The sequence below is a fragment of the Osmia bicornis genome, chromosome 9, assembly GCF_907164935.1.
Source record: "Osmia bicornis bicornis chromosome 9, iOsmBic2.1, whole genome shotgun sequence".
Classification (NCBI taxonomy): domain Eukaryota; kingdom Metazoa; phylum Arthropoda; class Insecta; order Hymenoptera; family Megachilidae; genus Osmia; species Osmia bicornis.
In genome coordinates, this window is record NC_060224.1 from 9,413,633 (window position 1) to 9,435,005 (window position 21,373).

A 21,373-nucleotide genomic window follows, 5' to 3' on the forward strand; every position below is an offset into this window, starting at 1 on the left:
AAACTAAAAGTGGCGGGAGAGAGGAGAAGAAGTGAGGGAAGGAAATGAGAGAAACAAACTTTCGCACTTTAACGATACGGAAGCCGTTAATGTGCATATTACCTAGGTAAAGTGCGGAAAGCTCTTGATTCCGCACATTAACGGAGCAAATCAGTTAATCTGCAGATTAACTAGGTAATGTGCACATTAACGGCTTTCGCACTTTAGCGGTAACATATGTATATTTTGGTAAATACACTTTTCCTTTCAAAAACATTTTTCAACACTTCTATCATTTCGCTTGAATGCTCTTTATCTTTAACATATTCCAAGTATTTATCTGACACACACTGTATTATAATAGCTTTTACTATGCTATCATCTTTTCCATAGTTATCATTGCAAGGGTCTGGGTTTTCGGCGACTTTACTTACCCCTTTTTCTTCTAATATTGTCAATACCCTAAACTTCCAGTTTGAGCAATTTTCGCCATCGAATTGTGGCAAATAATTTGACTCTGTACACGACATTTTCTTTTGAGTACCGTATTATTCTTTTAATAATACAAGCTATTTCTTTCACTTAATTTTTGCGACACGTGGATTCTGGGCTCATAACCTTTGTTAATATATGTATATTTCATTTTATTAGAAGTTCACAAACTATTATTATATAAAAAACTAAATACATATTTTAAACAATGATATATTACTGTATACATAATGATTTAAAGAAACAATATAGCAAATAATACATAGATAAACGGTAATTATTGAGATTAGGTTACACCTCACCGATTTTGATGAAATTTAAATATATTGTAAAACTCAACATTTTGAACAACTTTTTCCTATACATATAACCGCCGCTCGGCCTTAGTTTTCGAGATATTTTCGAAAAACTGTTGAAACTAACACATTGAATTCTGGCCATCCGTGTGTGTCCGCGACAACGTACGCATCAGTATGGGATCGCCGCTTTTCTATTGTTTTTGCAGGCAGCAGCACGGCGACCGACATCAATATATATATACATATATTACGGGTGGGCTTAAAAATTAAATTTAACTAATTTTCATGATTTTGAATCTCAGTACGCGTGTCTGGTCGCCGTTAGGCGACCAGAATGTAACTTTACCCGAACCTAACTTAATTCACTGATTAGGTAGAGTAGATTGGGTTAGGTTAGGCTATATTAAATTCCCAGGTGCCATCATAGCTTCGATACATTGAAATCATGAATGCAGAAGTACACAAGGTATACAGTAAAGCCTGGATAAATGCAACGAAAGAATGCTTGGATAAGTGCAACATCGCTATCCCCTCCACTTGGGGGGATCCCCCTAGGCGAACCGAGCCGCTCGACGAGGAAACCGTGTAATATGATCTGACCGTAATATCGGTGTGACTAATACTAATTGAACGATAAAACTTTTTTATTTTTAACTTTTTCTTAATGAAACTTTTACTAACGCATTTGTGAGATTTTTCTGATTAAAATGACACCAAACACGATATAGTTTCAATTATAATTACTTGCTAAAATTGATGTTAAAGGTTGGCGAAAAGCAACTGAGATCGAAATCAAAACCAGTCGCGGTGTTGGCTCTGGTTTCAAAGGTTTCATTTATCCAAGCACGGTGGCGATTCTGGGCATTTAATGTTGCATTTATCTTCGGTGCCTAAATTTTGAATTTCGTGTTGTTCTATCAATGCTATTGCAACTGTAAGCAAAAATTTTGTATATCACTTAGAATAAAGGCCAACGTAAGGAAGAATAATAAAATAATAATCATATAATTGAGTAGAGTAATAGAACAAAAGATTATATTGTTACGTCGCGAGCGTGATACGGCGCGCGACGTACAAAATAGAAAAAGAAAAAGAAATTAAATTGATGTTTATTTATATCATTATTTCTTTTTACTTTCTGGGTGATAGATACGCGGTTGTGAACGGTATTAGCGCTGCCACCAGTCCCAATCGTGTTCGACGATGTTAGGTCGGTAACGATTGGAACAATTTAAAAGAATCGAAAATTGAAAGTAAGATCCTGAAAGAATCCAAAATGAATTTGAATGTGATAAACTTCTGATAGAACTTGACAAGAAAACGGTACTGGTTTTAGAGATCGTGATTCGAACTTCGGTGTTTATTTCACATTAACCATCAGGAAAGAAGACGGTCCCAGTGGGATGCTTCCAGGACTAACAGTCTCGGAAAATTTTAATAATTCTTTGTTACCTCGAACTTCTGCACTGAAAACGGAACGATCTAGTGGGATACTTCCACGACTAGCAGTCTCGTAGATCGCCGTTTTGCCCTCACTCGACACCAGATTCGCTGTGTTAACAAAGATATAAAATGTGCAACTCACCAATTCGATGTAATATAAATTATTGTATTTAGATACGATTATCTTTATGCGATTAGCTTATGTAGTGGTGATGGTCTAGAAATCTGGAAAATCGAAGAGAGGATGAGAACTGAATGCACACGCACTACGCGTTCGCGTTTGAGCCTTGTTACGGTGTTACGGATTACGAAATACGAATTGACTATATACGAGAAACAACGCAACGCGAAAAAGAATATTATTAATTATCGAACGATTTAAAATGAAAGAGAAAAGATAGATAATTGAAAAGTGTGAAAAGATTTTACGTATCCGTATGAGTCCTTGACACGATAATCGCGAATTGAAACACTCCCGACACTCTGCCTCATTACACGGAGGAACTTTGCCGGGCAATCCGATTTCACGATTCCGTAGACAACTCTGTCTCTACGCGGACACGGGCTCCCCGTCACGTACCTTGCGATTTTTCGACGAAGAGTGATTTGCCTCAGTTAAGCGATCGTATCTCAGGGTTCGACCCGCGATCATGGGCCCAAAGTGGGGACATCATTTGGCAAATCAGGGTACGTGTCGAAGGGGGAGGCCCGCACGCATTGGGTTTAACTAGGCGCATTTCCTGAGTTCTCATCCCTCCTTGATCTTCCTTCCGACTCTGTCTATGGTTGACTATCTTTCTCTTTTTACCCCTACAGCGCTTCATGAATTTCGTGCGTCGCAATTTCTATACCTTCTAGAACCTTCGAAATAACTTCTATTTGATTTTATTGGTTTCGCAATTAATTAATGAAGCTTTTAGGAACGGAACTCTGGTGTCGATTAACGTTTTATTTATGTTATTTGTTATAATATTCGTGTAGTTAATAGTATTAGGGCTTTTTAATTCATTCGATGTATTTTATAATCGATGTTCGTTTCATTACACGCATTTTCCGGCTTCCGTGACAAAGAAATTGATGTTTTACTTTTAATTAATTTCGGGAGCATTCTATTCGCATTTTAACGCAAGTTCACGCATATCGAATATATATATATATATATACGTTAACATATTCTAGGAATTTATTCCAGAACATTGCTTGTAGATGCTTGGCAGTTTTTGTTGCCTATTCGTGACAATACGCGTTTATGGTCCCCGTCGACCGTTGTTTCGAACGTTCCTAAACGTTCGTCGACGTTTTCGAATTCTCAGTGGTTGTCACGCAAGCCTCGCTTTCCATTCCTATTCAGATCGTTTCATATCATTCAAACAAATCACTTTCATTTTTTATTGCACTCATTCTCCCGTGGAAGGATCGGCTGACGCATGCTCTACAGGTACGAGAGGTATCCGCTTGTAAAATAAGGGCAAAAATCGCATTTTCTTTATTCTGCGCAGTTAAGCTGGGATTCCTCCATGTGCGTCGCACTGCTTAACCGCGCGGCGAAGGATATTTATGATACCTTTCCTTAACCTTAACGGTTTCAAATTTCTGTACATTTACGTGGTTCTAACGGCAATCGTTCCAAGGAAGATTAGTTTGTATTAATTGAAAGAGTCAAATATAGCCTTCTTTGTGTTCCTCGCCTGGGATACTTTCAAGTGCGTCGCACCGACGAGGCACACAAATTAGGTATATTGGCTGGTAAACTATCGAAAATAAAATAAAAGAAAAAGGAAAATAGATCCTAGCCACGGTCGGATTATTAAAAATAATCCGGACGTAACAATATTATAATATTAAAAAGTAAATTAACATAAGTACGGGTAGAATGAAATATATAACTAAAGAAAACTGTTCTCCGTTTAAACTAAGTCCAAAACTCTTGCACACACTTGTTCGCATTTAATAAATTGAATACTCTTTCCGTTTGAACTACCGTCGCAGCTAGCTGCCTCGTGTTCTTCACACTGCGAGTTCTCGCACATCTCTCTCGCAAAATTCGTTATGCCGGCAGTACACGCTCGCCGAGGCGACCCGAGACCAGGCGAGCACGAGAATGTACTTGATGGTCTCGCCTCGCCCCGTGCCCTCTCGCCTCGTGCTCGGAGCGCTCGGCCTAGACGCGAGCTTTCAGGACGAGTCAAAGGAAGCGAAGCCGACACTAGGTGTACACTGAGTTGCATTGAACTTGTCGCAGTGAAGTTGGCTACAAATTCACTAACGCATTCACGCAGCGTTGGTGAGCCGATTTGTAGCCAACTTCTCTGAGACAAGTTCAATGCAACTCAGTGTACACTCAGTCCCATCGAAGTTGTCGCAGTGAAGTTGGCGCGCTAACGCATTCACGCCGCGGCGGCGTTAGCGCGCCAACTTCACTGCAACAACTTCGATGGGACTGAGTGTACACGGGTAGCCCTCGCGAGAGTGTACACGGTGCTCTCGGGTCTCGGGTCTCGGGACTCTCGTCTCGGGAGATCTCGCGTTCGAATCGCCTCGGCGAGCGTGTACTGCCGGCATTAGAGTCGCCACATTCTAGCGATCTCCCTCTCCCGCTCTAACGCGTGCGCAGTAAAATATAGAAGTTTTTAGCACCTTTTGAAGTCGTACTATTTTCCTTAACAGTCGTTTTATTATTATTTATTTTTCTGTGGACTAGAAATGAGTTAAAAAGAGCAGCATTAAAAAAATAAAGCACTGCTTTTTTTGTCCATTTGGTCGTTTTTCGAAGAATACTGTAATAAGACATATATTGATCTGCACGATCGACTCCTTTCATATATTTATTGTATTCTACAACAGACTTAGGTTTTATTTTTTCTCCGGACCAATGTGTAACCTTTACCATTTCTGCTGAATGAATGGTTGAAATGGTTCTCACTAATCGGTCTCTCTTCGCTTGCAACAGTTGTAAAAGAACTTGGCCCTGTCTCGCAAATTTTATTTCATGTTCTTTTAATGTAATGTTCTTTAAATTCGACGAAAATCCTCTATTTGCCCTAATTGTGCCAAAAACTCTCGTTTTCTTCTGTAGCAGTAATTCGGCTGTATTTACACTATTGTAATAATTATCCATATAAATGTGATGATGGAATCCCAGATAAGGCTGTAGAATTGATAAAATTATACCTTGGAATTTTGCTCCTGCGCCTGAATACACTTCAAAATTACAAATGTATCCTGATGTTCCTTCGCAGAGCATCCGCACCAGAATTCCATACTTTGTTAGTTTTGCGGGATTATAGGTGCGGAAAGATAATCTGCCTCGCCAAGATATTATGCCTTCATCTAGTGACAATTCTTGCTTTGGCGTATATACAGTTTTGAATTTGTGTTATAAATAATTTAAAACATTTCTAATTTTGAATAATTTATCCGACTTGTCACGCATTAAATCATTATTGCAAAAATTTGCCATATTTGTATAAATCTATTACGACTCATTGTTTTTGAAAATATTGGGATTTCTATATATGAAATAGTTGACCAGTAATCATACATATTATCTTTACGTATCTGTCCTATCAATATAATTAAACGCAGAAACTTTTTCATTTCTCTCACTGTGACATCAACCCATTTCACTGATTTATATTCTTTATATTTGTTTAAAACTTGAGAGTGATATCTATTTGTTTCTGTTACTAATAATTCAAATAAATCATTGCCAAGGAACAACTGAATTATTTCCAATACGTTTTCCTGATCATGAGGTATCGTATTCACGCTTGGAGTTCGATCATATGCTTCTAGTTCAAGTTCCATATGATTTTCTGACCACTCATCGACACCATTGACAATAATATCTTCACAGTCGGAACTAACTATATCATCCTCTGAATCGCTCAAAGGAATTCGACGATTACCTTGATGTATGGGAACAATAATACTATCAACTTCGCTAAACTCATAATCACGTACCTGCATATCGCTATCTTCAGAACAGTCTGATAGTGCGTCCATGAAAAATTCACTTGTATGTTCATTGTTGCTTCCGGACATTTTTAACGATATTTTTTTATACCTTATACTTTATTTTTTAATATTATAACTATTAATATTTATATAAGTATAACATTTTATACTATTATAACATTATTTAGTCATAACTGATAGTGTAACTTTTTAATTAATTTTAACACTACTAAATTGGTGTATTTTATTATATACTGTACTTTATAAAAACAGAAAAAGTCCGTAATTAATTGAGTACAATTCCACATAAACAATAACTAATAATAATAAAAAAAAAAGAAAACGCGTTGCTACGGTCAAAATAGGAGATCTCCCCGATCGGTCATGCAGCGATTTGCTTTAAAGTGGGGAGATCTCCTCGATCGGTTGTGGAATTGCATTTTTTTTTTACTTGTGTCAACTCCTTGAAACATTCTGCATAACAAAGTACTATGGTACTATTAGAACTAATAAATGGAGGGACCTTGTGTCTATACAGTAAAATCTGAATACAAGTAAAACCTGGATAAATTCAACCAACATTGGGTCCCAGTGGTTGCATTTACCTGAGCTAGGTGTCGAATCTCGGGTTACACGCGACGACCAGCCAAGCGTGAACGTAGAAAGGGATAGACAGTGGCGGAAAGAGAGAGGTCCGATGATCAAAGGAAAGAGCCAAAACGTATCGGTGTGACTAATACTAATTGAATCAAAAAACTTTTTTATTTTTGACTTTCTTTTAGTGAAACTTTTACTAGCGCGTTGCTGAAATTTTTCTGATTAAAATGATACCAAATACGATATAGTTTGAATGGAGCGAGGTTTGTTACGGGGCGCTGTGAAAAATCCAGGCGGGCGGCAGTCAAAACTTAGCGAAAAGGGGCAATCTCAACATTCAGAATGAGAGAAGGATAGTGTTCCGAATATTAGAAAACAATAACAAAGGGAGAGGAAACAGGGTGTGATTGTTGTCGCCGAGGGTAAATAAAACACGTAGTATTAGATTTTAAAAAAAAGAATCAAAATAAATGAATTTATTAAATAAATGAAAATAATGATTTTAATCTTTAGAGGATACCGGCCGTAAAAAACCCCAGTCTCAAGTGAGGAAAAAGCCTGGTTCCTTGAACAAAATAAATTACCACAAAATAAAAAGAAAATACCAAACAAAATAATTGTAATATAAAAAAAGCAAACTTATGATCTAGAGATTAACTATTACTTGAATGATCATTCAAAAACTTATACTATCGCACGCCAGAGCTCTGTACAAACCGCACTCGGATGACACCTCGCCAACGCCGCAGCCAATCGTCGTGGTCCTTGTTACAACAAATTCCTGGTCACAGGAGGCGTTCCCCAAGTGGGAACAAATAATCGTGATCACACGAAGTTCAAATTGCAACTAGTGCATTTCCTGATCACAGGACACGTTCCCCAAGTGGGAACAAAAATGACCGTGATCACACGGTCCCAAATCGCACTCAGTGCTTCCCAAACTGAGGACACACGCCCGATTCAACTTGCGCACGTCAACCGATCGCCACCGATACAGTTAAATCAAACAAAACACACCAAAAAACTCAAACACAAAAAGCAACAATTCAATGCGTAGAAGTCCCTGACCCTCGTCAGAATGAATCAGGCCCAGTCCCGAACCGTCCTTTACACCCCCACACTGCACGCGCCTGCGTATTGCAGCGTGACGCTGACCCGCTTGCTCTTCTTCTCGGGGCGCCAAATTCAAAGCCTACCGCTCAGTCCAATAAAAGAAAAAAAAGTCGCGAAACGCGAACATTCCGCCCGCCTTCGTCCACTGGACGAACCTGTTACTTACGCCTAGGCAGCCGTACCATCCGCGCCAGCCGTAGATGGATTCTGCTCTAGCAATAGCGGACATAACCGAGCAACATGCCGCCTTAAACTAGACGTGGCCGTTCGAACGGTGACCACTCTTACTAATCCATCCGGACCGAGGTGGACTTCAGTCACGCGACCAAGAGGCCATTTTGAAGGCGGATACCGATCATCACGCACAAGTACTAACTGACCGACCGCAAAATTCTCGGCTGGCCCTCGCCATTTCGCACGCTCCTGCAAATATTGCAGGTATTCCTGGGACCATCGCTTCCAAAAGTTATTTCTAATCACCTGAAGTAACTGAAATCGTTCCAAACGATTCTCAGACACATCAGGGGGAGCGTCCTCTGGAATTAACCCAGAGGCAATGCCGAGAAAATGTGCAGGTGTTAAAACTTGCAAATCCTCCACATCATTACTAAGCGGATAAAGCGGACGCGAGTTTAAACACGCTTCAATTTCTACCAGAACGGTCGAAAACTCCTCAAAGGTCAGAGGTCGATCACCGATCACTCGCTTCAAATGATGCTTCACCGACTTGACACCCGCTTCCCATAAACCGCCATAGTGGGGTGAATTCGGAGGAATAAATTTCCAAGAAGTTCCGTCATTGGCAAGAGTAGCTGCAACACACTTATAAAAGGTAGAAGCAGCTGAGAACATAGCGCGCAACTCCTTATCCGCGGCCTGAAACGTGGTAGCGTTATCACTAAACAGATTTTGACAGACTCCACGACGCCCCACAAAACGCCGATACGCGGCAAGGAACATTCGGGTCGTGAGATCACTTACGACCTCAAGATGGATTGCCCGAGTTGTAAAGCAAACAAAGAGCGCAATATACCCTTTATAACACTTGTACCCACGACCTTTCGCCGTACGTACCTGAAACGGACCGGCATAATCTAACCCTGCAGATAGAAACGGCCGAGCCGGCGTTACCCGCGTGGCCGGAAGACTACCCATCATTTGCCATGCTAATCGGGGTTTCACTCACTGACAGACGACGCAGTGACGAATTTCAGTTTTCACTAGACGATTCCTGCCTAGAATCCACGCATGCTGCATCACGGTACACAAAGTGAGCGTAGGTCCACCATGAAGACAAGCACGATGTGCATATCGCACAAATAACCGACTAAGCGGCGAACGACGTGGCAAGATAGGCGGATGCTTACGATCATGTGACAGCACCGAATTCCCAAGACGGCCTCCAACACGCAAAATACCGTCCGACTTGTCTAAAAACGGATCCAAACTAAGTAGCGGGTTACGCTTTGCCAAACTCTTTCCCATCTGCAGTAACTTAATCTCTGCGTCAAAAGCATGCGTCTGTGCTAACCTAATCAAAGCAATCCGAGCGCCAGACAACTCTGACGCAGTCAAAAATTCCGGCAATGCAGGAAGGTTACCCTTGCGCCTTCGCAAGCCAACTAATGGGCGCAGACAATAAGCCACCACGCGAATTAGCCGAGTCAATGAGGAAAATTTAGTCAAAATCTCCGGATCACTCGGAGTCGCCTTCACAAGCAAAACCTGCGGAGCCAGTGCCACCTTGGGCCAATGCTCCTCGTGCATCGCAAGCCAATCAGGCCCATGCCACCACAGACGTGCCTCAACCAAGTCTGCAGGCCTACATCCACGCGTAGCCAAATCCGCAGGATTTTCTCCAGTAGGCACATGTGCCCATTTAGCACCCGGCATCTCTGTCTGGATAAAGGACACCCGGTTTGCCACGAAAGTCTTCCAGTGGCATGGGTGTTTCCGAAGCCACATCAGAACAATCTGACTGTCTGACCATGCAAATACTGGTATACTCTGCAAAAAATCAAGCTTCCGCACGTGACGAAGAAGCTTAACAAGCAACACCGCTCCACACAGTTCGAGATTTGGAATGCTCACGGTCTTTATCGGAGCAACCTTACTTTTGGCAGCTAAAAGTACGACACGGAAACGATCATCTGCTTCGTTAATTCGAATATAAACCGCCGCCGCATAAGCGCGGGATGAAGCGTCGGAAAACCCGTGAATTTGCGAACCCGAATCGCAAGAGGCTCCCAACCATCGATTAATTGACAATGCAGGCATGGCCGAAAGTGAATTACAATATTCACTCCATCTATCCTGTACTTCCACCGGTAAAACGGAATCCCAGCCGACCTTCAGAATCCAAAGATCCTGCATTAAGATTTTGGCGCTTATCGTGACCGGAGCCAACCACCCCAGCGGATCAAACAAGCGCGCAATATTTGAAAGGACGTCCCGTTTGGTCACCTCTCTGGACAAATCTTTAAAACCTGACGTGGTGAAACGAAACTCATCGTGATGTGGATTCCACTGAACCCCCAGCGTTTTAACCGACTCATCTAGATTTATCGATTTCGATTCCTCCTTCCCGGGTTGTTGCGCGTTAGGAGGTAACAAATCAGAATGATTCGCGGCCCACTTATCAAGCTCGACGCCCGCCGACTTCAGAAGTTCAATGAGCTCCTGTCTAGTACGCAACGCGATTGAGAGTTCGTCCGCACCCGAAAACGTGTCGTCCACGTACGTATTGAATTCCAAGCATTGAGCTCCGAGTGGAAAACGCGATTTCTCATCCTCCGCTAACTGCAGGAGCGTACGTATCGCAAGATAGGGAGCACACGCCGTCCCATACGTGACGGTGGTCAAACGATATACCACCGGCATCTCCGAAGAACTAGGAGCCCATACTATTCGCTGCAAATCCTGATCATTACGCGCAACGCAAATTTGCCTAAACATCTTGACCACGTCCGCGGTAAACACGAAACGGTACCGACGCCAATTTAGTAAAATCAACGAAAGATCGCGCTGAAGAGCAGGTCCCGCCAAGAGAAAATCATTCAAACAGTGCCCATCGCGGGTCTTTCGCGACGCATCAAAAACCACCCGAATCTTCCATTTCAACGGTGTAGATTGTACAACCGCGTGATGAGGTAAATACCATGCACGCGAATTATCAAGTTCCGACGCGGGAACTCGCTCCATATGTCCCAAATTTTCGTAGACCGTCATAAATTCGCGATATGCCAAAGCTAATTTCGGATCGCGAGCAAACCGACGATACATATGGGCAAGTGAGCCCATGGCCATACGTTTTGTTTCCGGACCGGCAGCAGGAGGCTCAGACTTTAAAGGGAGATGCACAACGAATCGACCGTCAGAATTGCGAACATGCGATTCCCTAAATAGCTTTTCACATGCTTCATCTAATGGCTTTAACGTTGAAGTGACCGTGGGTAACTCCTCCAAGGCCCAAAACCGTCGTAACGACTGGTCTAAGTCCTGCTCTGCAGCACTGTGTAGCATTTGAAGCGGCATTGATTTATGATCGACCGCCCGCCGTGAACCGTCCGAATGCACAGGGCCGGAGACAATCCAGCCGAGGACTGTCTTTTGTGCAACCAGAGACGAAGAAGGAAAACTTCGCAACCCCGATCGCAATAGTTGCCCGTAGATATCCGCGCCAAAAATAATATCAACTGATCCCGGCACATAAAATTGCGGGTCAGCCAATGATAATCCCGCGAACATTTCGATATCCAAAGCCATAGCACATCTAGCGGGAAGCTGCGACGTGAGCTTCGGAAGAATCAGAGCTTCCACCTCAATTTGAAACGACGGGTCAACCAAGGAATGCACTTCGAAACTCGTAGTCATATGAGCAGTGCCTGCAGACCTCGCACCGAGACCCAACAAAGGAACGTCAATACGGCGCTTCTCTAAACCTAGCAAGTTAGCGACCGCCTCAGACACAAAAGAGCTCTGGGATCCTTGATCTAACAAGGCCCGCACACGAGTCCGCGCCCCGTGCGGTCCCACCAACGTCAATTGAGCCGTTGCAAGCAAGACTGTGCATTTACGCGAAAGAGTGCGAGCAGTGTGCACATTAACCCCCGAAGACGTTGAGGGCTTACCTTCGCGTGCACTATGTGGCTCAACCGAACCTTTCTCCTTTGAATGCAAACCACTGGCCTGATCGAAATGAATCAGGGAGTGGTGTTTTTCCTTGCACTGCGCGCAACGAAACGGGGAAGCGCAATCAGATACCCTATGCCGACCGAAACAGTTAAAGCAAAGATGTAACCGACGTACCTCTCTTCGGCGGTCAAAGGGGTTCTTGGCCTGAAATTTATAGCACTTAGGCAATAAATGCGCACCGGAGCAAATGGGACACTTCGGTCTCCCATCACCAGAATGTTGGGAAAAACCAGCGTGAAATACCTTTCGCGAACCCGGTACCGATCTAGGTAAAGCAGAAGGCTTCTTCTCTGCTTTGGGAGCATTTGAGGCAATCATGCTGAGCGCTTGAACGCGCTTTTCCAAAAATTCGGATAAGTCCACGAATTTCGGAAATCTTTCAAGTGGATTTAAATTGTCTAACTCCGCAACATTGTCTAATACGACGCGACGATCCCTCTCACTCAATTCCGTCTCCCACGCCTTTTGGGATTCGGGGTCCAAACGAGCCGCCAATAAATAAACGAACCATACATCCCAATGACTCACTGGCATTTGTAAATTCGTTAACGCCCGAACTATGCGCTGAGCTTCGTCAGCAAACGAACGTAACTCTATCGCGGACTCTTTCTTTAAATATGGCATATCCATGAGCCTCTTTAAATGGTTATTCACAACCAATCGCGGATTATGAAAACGCGCCTTAAGAGCCTGCCACGTCGTCGTATAATTCGCATTTGTAGTCGTGACATCCTTGACTAACTCCGCCGCAGTACCCTTTAAACAATTTTTCAAGTATTGCAACTTAGACGCGTCAGCAAGACCGGGTGCATCGTGAACCAACGTGGTAAATAAGTCACAAAAGTTTTCCCAATCCTCGTATTCGCCGGAAAACGTAGGTAATTCTAACTTCGGAAGCTTAGCTGTACGAGGCTCGGGTGTTATTGAAGAACTGGCTATCGGTGGTCCAGTCGGTAAAGTAGACTGATCCGCAGCCTGTAGTTCCGCTTGTACTGTTAGCAGGAAATCAAGCGTATCCTCGTACGCCGTTTGTAATCGCTGAATCACGTTATCCGTCATATACGCGTCAACCCCAGCATCGTCACGAATTGAAATTTCGGCATGCGCACTACGCACATCCCTCCAAATTTCTTGAAGAGACTCAATTCGCGAAGCTATGATATTCCGATTAAACGAGCTGCGCTCCTTCTCTCTTAATCGAGTACTCGTCAACTCGATTTCCGCCAATCGCGAGTATTGCACCACCGTGAGTTTCCTCAATATTGGAGGAGCCATGTTAACCTAAGCTAATAAAATCAAAACCTCAAAGAACAATACTTAATTACTATAACCCAAAAACGTAAAGTTATAACTAATAAAAGCAAACTTATATAAAATTAAATTCTATAAGCACACTATATAAATTGAAAAGAAAGTAAAGAATTATTGTACGATAATCCTAGGACTATTAGCTTAGGTTCAAATAAAACAATAAATCTATGTAAACTTATAACTCAAATCCAAATAAAATAATCTGCGTTTTTACGCCTGGAATGCAAGACTCTAACGTTCACGACGACCCGGCACCGCTAGCCCACTTGAGATCGTGGCGACGCAACCACAGTCTGTGTTTATGTTACGGCTCTCACCCCTCTAAACGAAAACGCTCGGACAAAGAATTCCCATGCAACGTTTCACGAACGACTCTGAACGCTTAGCCTAGAAATCAATCTCCAGTTTTACCTTCTATATTAGAATCAAAAATCAACAAATCAAACAACCTCGGTTTCAACCAATCACCCCTTCCTCACCCGGAGCACCAAAAATTGTTCCGAATATTAGAAAACAATAACAAAGGGAGAGGAAACAGGGTGTGATTGTTGTCGCCGAGGGTAAATAAAACACGTAGTATTAGATTTTAAAAAAAAGAATCAAAATAAATGAATTTATTAAATAAATGAAAATAATGATTTTAATCTTTAGAGGATACCGGCCGTAAAAAACCCCAGTCTCAAGTGAGGAAAAAGCCTGGTTCCTTGAACAAAATAAATTACCACAAAATAAAAAGAAAATACCAAACAAAATAATTGTAATATAAAAAAAGCAAACTTATGATCTAGAGATTAACTATTACTTGAATGATCATTCAAAAACTTATACTATCGCACGCCAGAGCTCTGTACAAACCGCACTCGGATGACACCTCGCCAACGCCGCAGCCAATCGTCGTGGTCCTTGTTACAACAAATTCCTGGTCACAGGAGGCGTTCCCCAAGTGGGAACAAATAATCGTGATCACACGAAGTTCAAATTGCAACTAGTGCATTTCCTGATCACAGGACACGTTCCCCAAGTGGGAACAAAAATGACCGTGATCACACGGTCCCAAATCGCACTCAGTGCTTCCCAAACTGAGGACACACGCCCGATTCAACTTGCGCACGTCAACCGATCGCCACCGATACAGTTAAATCAAACAAAACACACCAAAAAACTCAAACACAAAAAGCAACAATTCAATGCGTAGAAGTCCCTGACCCTCGTCAGAATGAATCAGGCCCAGTCCCGAACCGTCCTTTACACCCCCACACTGCACGCGCCTGCGTATTGCAGCGTGACGCTGACCCGCTTGCTCTTCTTCTCGGGGCGCCAAATTCAAAGCCTACCGCTCAGTCCAATAAAAGAAAAAAAGTCGCGAAACGCGAACAGATAGTATGACTGTAGTGCGTCTCACTCAGTTCGAGTGACGTAATCATGCTGTAGCTTGATTCTGACTACGATTCCAAATCGGCAGCCTGTAGGAATAAGTGATTCCTTAGGAGTTAGGGTTCCTACTTTATCACTTGATGGAAAACAAGCTCACCACTGTTTTTCATATAGGATTTTATTAATTGTCAATTATTATAAATTTGTAACTACTGTGTACATTCAACTGGTCCTAATGCACTTGACACAGCTTAGGACGCCCAACAACGCATTTCAATTCTCTGATGAGAACACCCACGCACGGAATACAAAGTTTCTCAAACACAAAGCTACCGCTTCAAACGTCCCCACGAGAATGGAAAAACTTCCATCCGGAACGGGAAAACAACGCTTTTCCCGGAAGTAAATGTCGCGGTAAATTTATCGGAAGTGTACGCTTCGGCGAGACGGTCGACCATCAGCAGAGGTCGCCACAAGCCTTTCTACTTAGACGCCACCTTATAACTACTAGCTGAACTAAATTTGTCACGTGACTTGCTCTGTATTATCCAGATAATGGCGGAACTCGTCTGTCGAAATGCAATCGCGATTTTTCGCTTTTCGTTCTTATATGAGAATATTTGAGGCTGGGTGAGGGCTCATTCGAAAGAGAAAGGTTCAGTGCAGCGCACTCTTGTCATCGTTTGAGTCACAAAACTCTTTTAGTGACCTAAAAATACCTTGGATTCTGCGGATGTATTTTCTCGATTTTTCCTCTACTTTGGACACTCATATTATTAGATATTAACAAAATCTCGTTCAGTCATGACCAGAGCGCGCTGCATTGAACCTTCCTCACCCAGCCTCAAATATTCTCATATAAGGACGAGAAGCGAAAAATCCCGGACCCCTTTCTAGGCCCATTTTTGCCGGTAATGTCACCTCGCTGCATTACCCGTGTCTACCCCCTTAAGGGCACAGACTCCTTCGAGGCCTCCTCCGAATCGATGGAAGCGCCATTGGAAAGAATCGGCAAATCATGAAAACACTTAATTAAGAAATTTGACATTTGAAGGTGTGACATCTAACGTCATTATGCAGAATAATAAACAAAAGTGAGGTGGCATAGTTGCCAAATCACATCATTTGAGAGTTCTTTCGCGGTGTTACCGCATCTGTGACCATCTAGCAAAATGAGTTTGCTCGAGCCGAGTAAGATTTTGATTCCTGGCGGATATAGAAAAGGATAGCACCAGAGGAAGAGAAGGAGTATCATGAATGAAACAACGTAGGGCCGATCGGCGGAAATATAGAGTCACACGCTACGTCAGATTCGATGAGACTCTGTAATACACATAACGTACGCGACTATAATACTTATATGAATAAAATTTCAGGAAAGGAATTAAAAAGTAAAGACATGTAAATTGATCTATAATATACAATATTTATTGATTGAAATATAATCAATAAATATAAACAATGCCTCTTCTTTCTCCGCGACGTTTACATCGTCGGTTACCATGACAGCCACTCCAGCCACGTGTTATTGAAATTTTTTTCATCTGAAATATAATAATGAATTTGAATATAATTGTACCTGCATATGCAGGATGTCCCAGTCTAAGTGTGACAGAATTATATTAAAATTCATTATTATATTTCAGATGAAAAACTTAATCAAGAAAATGCTATACGGTAGTAGGCGGCGGTGGCGGGCTGCCTATTATTGTTAACATATACTAACATATATATATGTATAAATAAACATTATAAATCATTACATTTCTTTATTTCTTATTCCCTTTTTGAAATTATTATGTCATGTAGTTTTCATTCCTATAAATTTTATAGTCGCGTACTTACGTTATGTGTATTATTTCATTGCGGAGTGGACCGGTAATATGTAGTTACATTTATCGATATATGGTGCAAGTTTTATAATTCATTTTTCTGGCATACCATTTCAAGTATTCTATCTGTAATTTCATTTATAAAAAAATATGATTATAAATATGAATAAAAAAGTTTTATGGTTGCACACATTAGTAAGTATATGTATTGTTTCATTCTCGAGCGCACTATTCTTTTTTATGTCTGGCAGGAATCAAAATCGGCTCGAGCCGATTCATTATGCTGATGATTACAATTGTAACAGATGTGGCAACAGCCGATTAATACGTTGCGGCAACTATGCCTTACTTGTTGCTATATTCGCGTAGCCGTTGGTGGTGTCAAATTAGAATTTACATTTATCGACTGATTTGTGTTTTTATCGATCTTGATGATAATATGGTCAAATATACCATAAATGCCTCTGACGGAGAATCATCGAACTATTCTTATGTCTATTTTACGTCTGATGCGTGCAAATCGTAGAATCGATTTTACGTCTTCCAGAAGTGATAAATTGTGAAAAATTGAATTTCAGTGATATTGTGCTAGTTCAAGGAAGGTCGGTCTGGTGTGCTATCGGTGAAAAAACCATTAAATCGTCCAATATGTGCTAAAATGCAGCCGAATGCAGCATTCGGCAGCCATGTTGTTTGCTTACAACAGCATCTGTCTCAATCTTACAATTTCGAAAATACGAGTTTTCTCAACGTATGGTGTTTATTAGCGTTCAAGCGGACCAGACCGACCTGTGAAAATTTTATTTATGCAATTATCAAGACGAATAATCGATTCTACGAAATTGAATGTCTGTCTCGTGCATGGCGTATTCGTGCATGCTTTCCGTTGATTGTGTGAGTGCACGCATACAGGTCATGGCACAAGACCGGGGAAATCTCCACATTCGGATGGCTAAGTGTTAAGACACATTCTAATACTTGTTACGCCTATTACGCATTTTTCCACAATGCATCCTTCCTTTTTACGGGTACATTCTTTTATAACGATCATTCAATACCAACCGTCATATATGAAAATAACCAAATTTCAACATACGCGACAAAATTTGAATAAATGTTTATTCTGTTATTCATCAGTTATATACTAAATTGTTTAATATTTAATAATTCAAAGTTTTATCATTTTTTTTTCTAAATTACTTTTTACATTAATATCATCAAAATTAAAATCTTGGAGTCTTGCTCCCCTGTATTCCATTTTCCCTAATAAAGCCTGATTTAATCACGAGTGTACATTGAATCCATCACTGAAGTTATGCTCACTTATTATGACGCAACCTGTATACGATGATACGATACTACAAATTGTAGCTGTGTTATAGGTAGTTGCATCGTATTCATACATGCATATGTATGGAAAACTGTATGCATCTATGTATGAGAAGTCTCGCATTTTTTAACGATAACCATACTGCACGTTGTCGATGATGATGTAACTATTACCATGAAACAAAACAACGCTGTTACATTTTCTTATCGATTTTTGTGTGCTGAATACAAATCTGTAGACTGCTTGTTTTTTTAGACCACTGCCAGTTTCTAAAACATTCAATTTAACTTGTAAATAGATAATGTTTTGTTCACATAGATAAAAATAAAGCTTTGGTATAAATCATAGAAATAAACAGATAACAGATCTTTTAAAGATGTACAGAGTTGTCAAAAAAGTCCAGAGATTGAAAAAAGAGTTTAGATAACATTCATGATCTGTTAATAAAACTACAATACTTGTAAGAAGGTAACACACTTTATATTTTTGTATATTTCATAGAATTTCATGGGGTTTTATGAAATTTAAGTTATTATATTGTGGGATCAGAATAGAGAGGGAATATTTATTTCATGCGAAACAACAGTGTAGGTCTAAGAATATAGTTTATTAAATGAAACAGTTTGAATTTTGGTACGCATATAAAGTGAAATGCAACTTGCGACAGACAATCAACACACACAGCGTCCGGCCTATCGATCGTTTTCGTCCGTTTTCATCGACCACTAACGACGCGACTGTCGATTATCCCTCGATTGCTACGCAACGCCTAAAAATCACGGGTCCCTCCAAGTAAACGGCGCGACGCGATGCCGTTACTTGACACGCCCTCCTGCAGAGCCTACGCCGAAAAGCCGCTCTCGCACCGACACACACACATCACAATATGTACTGTGCAGGACTTTCATAAACACAAAATACATACACAGTGGACTTTCGTTATATTGCGACGTGAACGATTTGGCATTCACATGGATTTTGGAGCATTTTTAATACCACCCTTCCACCATCATAATTTACCTTTCCTCCACCTTCAAATAAGAGCTTGGAAGCTTGACAAATTTTCCGTTCCTACAACCGTGTCAGCGATAATATAACGAGCATCTACTGCACAGCTATGTAATGCATTGATGTAAAATATTTCTTACATCCGTCATTCTGTGTAAATAAATTGAAGTAAACGTGTACGAAAATTGTTAGAGCAAAGTTTTCCGTGGCGCGTTCGGTAGTAACATCGACTTGAAGGAACGTTACGATTCCCCTACCTCCTACTATCATCCCTCGGGTCTCTCTCTTCTATTTCTCTCACATTCACATGTTTTCAAAATAATTATTAGTATTGTAGCGGATCTCCAGCGAAAGGATATAGCAGGATAAGATGGTCAAAAGTACCCTTGAGCCGATTTTTTTCAGCAATGCACCATTTTATAGCTTATAATAAAAAACCATTGTACACCAAGTTTCAACCCTGTATCTCAACTGGGAGGGTAGTTACAGGGTGAGAAAGAAACAGTGGTTTTTGCCATATTTTCCCTATTTAATGGCATTAAAAAAATCTGAAAAAATTCTAAAATATTCTAGTCATGTTTCTTTATGATTGTGAATTTTTTCAGATTTTTCGGTTGCAAATCCTAGGCGTGAAAAATCAAAAACGCAAAAAAAAGTCGAAAAATTGAGATTTCGGGTAGAAGCTTTCAAAATACTAGATTTTTACTTTCACAGTAGTTAGATATTAGCATGACTGGTGTCCTCAATTTTTTTCAGATTTTTAAGTGTGGTGCGCCGTGTTTAAAAAAATCAAAAACCGATATTTTTGACATATTTCGTGCGATAACATGAGAAATACTTTCAATTTTTACATTTCCTTTACACACTTAGTGCATCATGTGGTTCCTAACATTTCTGCATTGAATGGAGCAAGATCTGAATGGAGAGAGTGAAGTTATTGTAAATAATTGAAAATTACGCACCTTATCTCCTAAAATATTCGACAGTTTTTCAACGTTGTCGGCAGGTGAATGGTTACGGTGTCCGACCGCGGAACCGCTGGGAAGTTTTTTGTCGAAGGTTCGCTCCCCATGAATGTCCAATTTTTTTTTTTCATAAGATCATTTTTTTTTTAATTATTAATTACTTAAGAATACACACTAATCATTTAATAACGTATGAAAAATATTTTTAAAATATATATCACCCTCCGGTGACCTTCATCTTGACATATGTTGTCAAGGTCACCCTCCTGAGTAACTTTCAGTAGGTTTTAGCCATCGCTCGTTTTTTATTAAAAAGTTATTACTCAAAAAAGTTTCGAAAATATAACAGTTATTTTGAGTTATCTTTGAACATCCTTCTTACTCTTGTTGATATTTATTACACATTTCAAACGGTACTCTTCGAAAATGAGTCGTTGAATATCCTTGTTACTGTTGTTGATATTTCTTATAAAGGGTCTAGCCGAATAAGCATAGTGAATCGGCCCCAGCGACAATTTCGGTTGATATTTATACACATAATGCGTTTTGCCTAAACAACAATTGTGTGCAATTTCAATCCCCTACCCCCTCTAATAAGGGAAATATGAGGGTAAAACCACAAAACTTTACTATTTTTTTTCTCGGAAACTATTTAAGATATTTGAACATATTAAAGTGCAAATAGTAGGTGTTCATTAGCTGTATTTCAGTTTTTTTTTTCAAAATTTTTATCCGATGATTAAAGGTTGAAAATTAATAAATAAATTTTTGAAAGTGATTTTTATAAACAATCCCTTGAGTGACACCCACCGAAAAATTAAGAATAATCTTTTACTATTTAACTATTATCTGTAAAAGTTTCAAGAGTGTCGGATCATAGTTAAAAAAAAATAAAACCATTGCAACACCCCTTCAAAAGGCAAAGCCAGGCTGAACGTTAGAGGCGCTCAACCTAACCGACCTACAGGGGAATACGTTGCGCCGACCCACCACGTTTCTCATACCAGAAACAGCTCTCAGAAAAGTATGAACTCTTCTTTCCCTAAACTGAGTGTTAGTTAACCGTCATTTATTTAAATAATATATTAACAATTAAAATTTTTTAATTAAGTTTTCTGATCTTAACTTTTAATGTCCGTGTTTTCACGGTATTCCTCGTTTTGAGCATGTGAGAGCCCTAAATCACAGATTTATATCATGTCTTGAACAATGGCACTGTATTAGATGCTATTAGTTGTCCTTTTAATATGGTAGTCGAAGAAGGTATCACAGGTAGGGGAAAGGCGAGTAGCCCTGGACGGCGGGTTGCCCCAGACATTTTTATATCTTTATTGTTACGTCATATAGAAATACAAATGATATATGACAACATGGCTTCTGTGCTTAAAAAACAATTGCAAACCAGTAATTGTATGCACACCAAGCAAATTAGGTCATTATATAAATTTTAGTTTCGCTGAAGATATCCGGGGCTACTCG

The 21,373-nt window shown here is 40.6% G+C and overlaps 1 protein-coding gene across 1 annotated transcript; it reads right to left on the reverse strand.

Annotated features, from left to right (window-relative positions):
* Nucleotides 1–8,048: 8,048 nt before the first annotated feature.
* On the reverse strand, nucleotides 8,049–13,349 carry LOC123988150. The gene is made up of 4 exons (XM_046287188.1): nucleotides 12,318–13,349; nucleotides 12,011–12,107; nucleotides 9,067–11,944; nucleotides 8,049–8,778 (listed from the first exon to the last, which is right to left on the reverse strand). The coding sequence occupies exons 1-4, from the start codon at nucleotides 13,347–13,349 to the stop codon at nucleotides 8,049–8,051; spliced, it is 4,737 nt and encodes a 1,578-aa protein (XP_046143144.1).
* Between the last annotated feature and the right edge of the window lie 8,024 nt (nucleotides 13,350–21,373).